Source organism: Monoraphidium neglectum (genome assembly GCF_000611645.1).
Source record: "Monoraphidium neglectum strain SAG 48.87 unplaced genomic scaffold scaffold00158, whole genome shotgun sequence".
Taxonomy (NCBI): domain Eukaryota; kingdom Viridiplantae; phylum Chlorophyta; class Chlorophyceae; order Sphaeropleales; family Selenastraceae; genus Monoraphidium; species Monoraphidium neglectum.
In genome coordinates this window covers 13,015-17,894 of record NW_014013470.1, presented here as the reverse complement: position 1 = coordinate 17,894, position 4,880 = coordinate 13,015, and the positions used below count along the sequence as shown (strand labels likewise).

The window sequence follows — 4,880 nt, the reverse complement described above, 5'->3', positions numbered from 1 at the left end:
GGGAAGGGGGCGGGGAACAGGCGGCCGCTCATTAGGTGCTCAGGGGTGGGGAGAACATGATGCAGCCTCATGCGGCCTGCCGTGCGGCTCCAGAGGCGACAGCGTGCTGCCTCTTGGCACAGAAGGCTGCTCAGCAGTTCCATGCTCAAAGTCACCCGTTGTCGCTAGCGGAATGGTAATGCAGTGCCCCTTTTACCCCCAAGGAACCAACATCCAGCGAGCCACCACCCCACCCACAGAGGTATGCGAGCCCAGCCACGTGTCTGACGTGCAGCCCCACCTGCCATCTCGACCATGAAGCTGCTGGCGTTGGACTCGATGTTGTCGGCGGTGCCGATGCGCGTGAAGATGCGGTCAAACGGTCTGGAACGCGGGGACGATGGCGGCAAACAGGATAACAGTTTGCTATATCAGTACCCTAGGTCGGGTGATGATTAGCATTGTCTGCTGCTAAGGCCGAACAGGCAATCAACAGGCTGGACCAGGCCTTAGGGGACGCGCTTCGCGGCTCACGTGAGGGACATGAAGCTGGCGGGAACGTAGCAGCCCATCTGGGCCATGATCACCAGCATCGCGACCTGACGCAGTGAGGTGTGTGTGTGTGCGCGCGTGTGTGAGTGTGTGAGTGTGTGTGTGTGTGTGTGTGTGTATGTATGTGTGTGTGCACGTGCACGTGTGCGTGCTCGTGCGTGCATTTGTGCGTACGTGTGTGTTTGTGTGCACACACGTGTGCGTGCGCGTCCGCACGTGCGTGCTCCAGCCCATCTAGCAAGAGCACATGCTGCTAAAGCAGCTGGCAAGAAGACTTCAATCCCCGGCTGCGGCTTGGCTGTTTGAAAACGCGGCGCGCCTGCTTCAGGTAGGTGCTTTTCCCGGCCATGTTTGGCCCCGTGATCAAGTGCAGTGTGGCCGCCTCCGACGCATACGTGTCGTTCGCCGCGTAAGCCACGGGCGCCACAAACACGGCCGCTGCGCCGCTGCCGCCCCCGGCCGCGCCCGGTCCCTGCCGGCGGCCCGGCCTGGCGGGCGGGGCGTCGAGGCCCGCGGCGGCGGCGGCTGCGGCTGCGGGGCCGTGGCGGTTGTGCAGCAGGGCTTCCAGCAGCGGGTGGCGGCCGGCGGTGACGGCGAGGGGCCCGCTGGGGGTGATGCGGGGCCGCACATACTCGTGAGGCGAGCCTGGGGGGAACCGCGAGTAGCTCATGGTTAGTTGACGCTGGCGCTAATCTTGGATGGCGGCGTGCTGCTGCGTTGCTGTGCGATGCGCGAATAACAAGCGGGTTGTCAGCGGCCGCAGGAAGCCACTTTGCAACCAACCCTGGGCCAGTTTAGTTGATGGGCAGGCGGGCGATGTTATTGTGTGCGTACGCCCCTGGCTGGAGATGACGTGGAATCCAAGCGCGGCGTCTGCTGAGTCGCATCAAAAGGTATAACCCTGACTCACCCGTGACGGCCTGGAAGAACGACACCAGCATGTCCAGAAGGGCCACGCTGTCGATGATCTGGGTGTTTTGGAGGGGGGTCCAGGGTAGGCGGGCGTTTGCACTGGAGGGGCAGAAAGTGTTCCAGAAAGCAGCGTGCTCAGCGAGTCGGCCGGAGCCCAGGGCAACCGAGCGTGATGCGGTGGGAATAGCGGCCGATGTGCCAATGCAAAGCCCCCAGCATCCACAAGGCCCCTGCCCCGGCCCCTCCACCATGACGCCGTGGCCGTGCAAGCTTTGGGCCCCCGGGCGCGCCTGCAGCAGCAGCGGCATCTGCGCCAGCGCCTTTGAAACCAAGCCGTCCAGCACCTGCGAGATGTGCCGCCGGGGGCGCGCACGGCACCGTCTGCTGGGCGCAGCTGCTTCCTTAATTAATCAGCGGTCAAACCGAAAAAAGAACCCCGCCACTGTATGCACAGGGGCGGCAACCTCAGCAGCAGAGACGCCAAGTTGCGGCCACACTCGGCCACCGGCACCGACTTTCAAAGCCTGCGTCTGAGAGCAATAGGGTTTCCGTCCGCTCGCCTGCTGAGTCAGCATGATGGCGTCCGCCGCCGCGTCCCTGAGCCGCGCGTTGAGCGCGTTGAGCTCGTGTGTGGTGGCCAGGACCTGCCCGCGGCCGCGCTGCTCCAGCACCAAGAAGCCGCTGCATGGGGGGTACGAACGGTTCAGAAACGGGTCATCCTCGTGGCCAGCCACTCATTGTTTGGATGCTGGGATGGCGCAATACTGGCGTGCTGGCAAGGTTGCTGAGAGGCAGGATGTGACGACAATGGGGTGAGTCAGCCAGGCAGCGCCGCCGATAGACATCCGCGCCCACCGTGGCAGCTGGGGCTGCGTTGCTGCCACTGCGGCGGGCCCGGTGGCGGGCTTGGGCTGCGGCAGCACGAAGTGCCACCCCTTGGCGTGGGTGTATTTGGCCTGCAGAGCGTGGATCAGCAGGCGATGGGGTGGTGCGAGGGCAAACCGCGCGGTGCGCGGCAAGGGAAGGGTTGCCCCAACGAAAAGACAGCATGAACACGCACCTTTGAGGTCAGGCGGAGTAAGGGCTCGTGGGTTAGAGTCAGCGCGCGTGTCATTCGCTGGCGCCTGGTCAACCCCTTACTGCAGGCAGTACTGTAGCAGACTGCTCCGCGGGCCTCACGGCCTTACCCCGCACCTTCAGGCCCGCCAGCGCGGGCTCGGCCCTTTGCTTCTCCGCCAGCGACCGGATGGCCTCTGGGATACGGCCAAGCCAGCAGGGATTGTGGTACGGAGGAATAGGCATGCACATTCAAGGGGAAGGACACCCACATGCCTGATATTGGGCATGTGCTGTGATCACAGGCATGGAGTGCCGGCGCTGGGTGTGGGGCGCCCGGGGGTCGCGCGGGCTGGTGCCACTGGTCGTGCAGCAGCTCGCACCAGTGCGCATCACCGGCCCCCTCCTCTCCTGTATCCGGCAGTCTTGCGCCCGCATGTAGCCACATGCACATCTGCCCACCTGCCACCCGACCGCCACACCCACCCGTGAGCCTGTTAAAGGTGGTGCGCGCCATGTCCAAAAAGGGGTCCACGTTTGACCGCACCGCCCACACCTGGTGCATGCGCCCAGCGAACGCCCCCTTGCTGGCCTGTGTTGGTGGCGGCATCGGGCATCGGGGCCAACAGGTGAATGATGACGAGTCACTACCCTTATGCCCCAATGCCATCCATGCAGGGTACCGTGCGCGGCCGGACCCATGATCACTTTGTGATCATGGGCCGATCTACGCAGTTGGGGACGGTCGTCTGGAGCTGGACAACACAACAGCACTTGACTGCTCAACGCATGCACGCGCCCCCCCTCCCCAGGCATGTGGGCCCCTCCTGCAGACCAACCAATGCATGCATGCATGCATGCCTTGCATGCCTCCCCTCATGCGAGGGTGCACCACCCATGCGTGCATTTGTGTCCGTCATCCTGCGCCTTGCCTACCTGCGCCTCCTCTTCCAGGGCCGCTTCCACATCTGCCAGCAGATCCTGTAGCTCAGGCCGCACTAGGTTGGAGCGCACCTGGGGTAGGAGAGGGAGAGGGTCTTATCTTGAAGGGGAGCACCCAGTGTGCACGTCCGGGGTGGCGGCCGCCTCACATACACCTCGGTGCTGAAAACTGCACTGCTGGGCAGCTTGGTGTGCAGCCTGAGCTTTGATGCAAAATGGGCATCTGAATTTGCCCCGCTTGCTGCGCAGCAATATACTGCACTCAACAAAAGGAGCCGGTCCAGGAGGTACTTGCACATTTATGCGTGCCACAGGGGCGTGACGCTCGAAACACGCACCGCGCCCAGCAGCGGCGTCGCCACCCACGCCATCGACTCTGACAGCGCCGGCAGCGCGCGCAGCAGGCAGCGCAGCAATATAACTGCCTCAACCTGAGACGCGATCTGCGGTCCCATCATCCCCATGGGGCGGGAGCAGCAGCATGGGGATGGGTGAGCGGGGGCATGCACCTGGGGTTGGGTGCTGGCGAATGCATGCATGCCTGCCTGCATGCATGTGTGATGCATGCACGAGCCCTTGCAACCGAATTTGAATGTAGGTGCAATGCTCTGCCACCGTGTGCATGCATGCGTCATGGTCTGCCCTGAAAGCCTGACCTTGAGCGTTGGGTCCTTGGTCGCCGCGGGAGCGCCGGCCGGTCGCTGTCGCGTTATCGCCAGGTTGGAGCACATCTGGGTACCACATGCGCAGGTGTGTTTTCAGGGGAGGCAGGAGTAGGCGTCGCAGGGGAGGCGGGAGCGCACCGGGACGCACAGGGGCGGTGAGACGCCATCAACACACCGGCTTGACTGCTGTCACTCAGACCGTGCGGCCCTCTTCCGCGCATCTCCCAGGGTCATCAGCGGATGAAATTGCGTGCGCCTTAGCATCACTGCCATCAGCCCCAGGAAGCCCGAATCGCGTCGTCTGCGTTCCCAGAGCCTTCCTCGCGCCCTGCCCTCGCCTTATCAAGCTGGGGTGGCAGCTGCTCCAGCAGCGCGGCCGCCTCAAGCGCGAGGTGGGGCGACTCCAGCAGCTCAGTGAGTGCGTCGAGCCTCAGCTCGAGCGTGGCCACATCTGTAAGGGGCTGCAGGCGGCAGAGGGGCGGCAGAGGTTGCAGCCGTGGGCGGCGGTGTTCAGGGGACTGTGCGAAGGCGGAGGGGGGGGCGGACCGCGGCGGGACAGAAGCAACGGCGAAGGGAGGGGGAGGACGTGAGCAGGGGCGGTGGCCTATCGCACCTGTAAGATGTTGGTGCGCAGCAGCCGCGCCCCGCAGGCAGTAGAGGTGTGCTCGAGGAACGCGAGCAGGGACGAAAACCGCGCCGCGGCCGCGGCCGCGACCCGCCCGCCGCCTCCGCCACCGCCCCTGCGGCCACCCCCGGCCCCGCCCGCTGCGGCGG

At 64.7% G+C, this 4,880-nt stretch overlaps 1 protein-coding gene across 1 annotated transcript in view; it reads right to left on the bottom strand.

Moving 5' to 3' along the window:
- MNEG_1555 (DNA mismatch repair protein MSH4) overlaps positions 1–4,880 on the bottom strand; it is a gene marked incomplete at both ends in the record, with an annotated part of 7,764 nt that overhangs the window by 1,438 nt on the left and 1,446 nt on the right. Inside the window, 12 exons of the mRNA XM_014049959.1 lie at positions 281–363; positions 514–578; positions 842–1,176; positions 1,442–1,499; positions 1,692–1,787; positions 1,959–2,124; positions 2,299–2,399; positions 2,638–2,696; positions 2,986–3,091; positions 3,436–3,513; positions 3,780–3,884; positions 4,098–4,172. Of these exons, the coding sequence (XP_013905413.1) occupies positions 281–363; positions 514–578; positions 842–1,176; positions 1,442–1,499; positions 1,692–1,787; positions 1,959–2,124; positions 2,299–2,399; positions 2,638–2,696; positions 2,986–3,091; positions 3,436–3,513; positions 3,780–3,884; positions 4,098–4,172 (1,327 nt within the window). The remainder of the gene's footprint in view (positions 1–280; positions 364–513; positions 579–841; positions 1,177–1,441; positions 1,500–1,691; positions 1,788–1,958; positions 2,125–2,298; positions 2,400–2,637; positions 2,697–2,985; positions 3,092–3,435; positions 3,514–3,779; positions 3,885–4,097; positions 4,173–4,880) is intronic.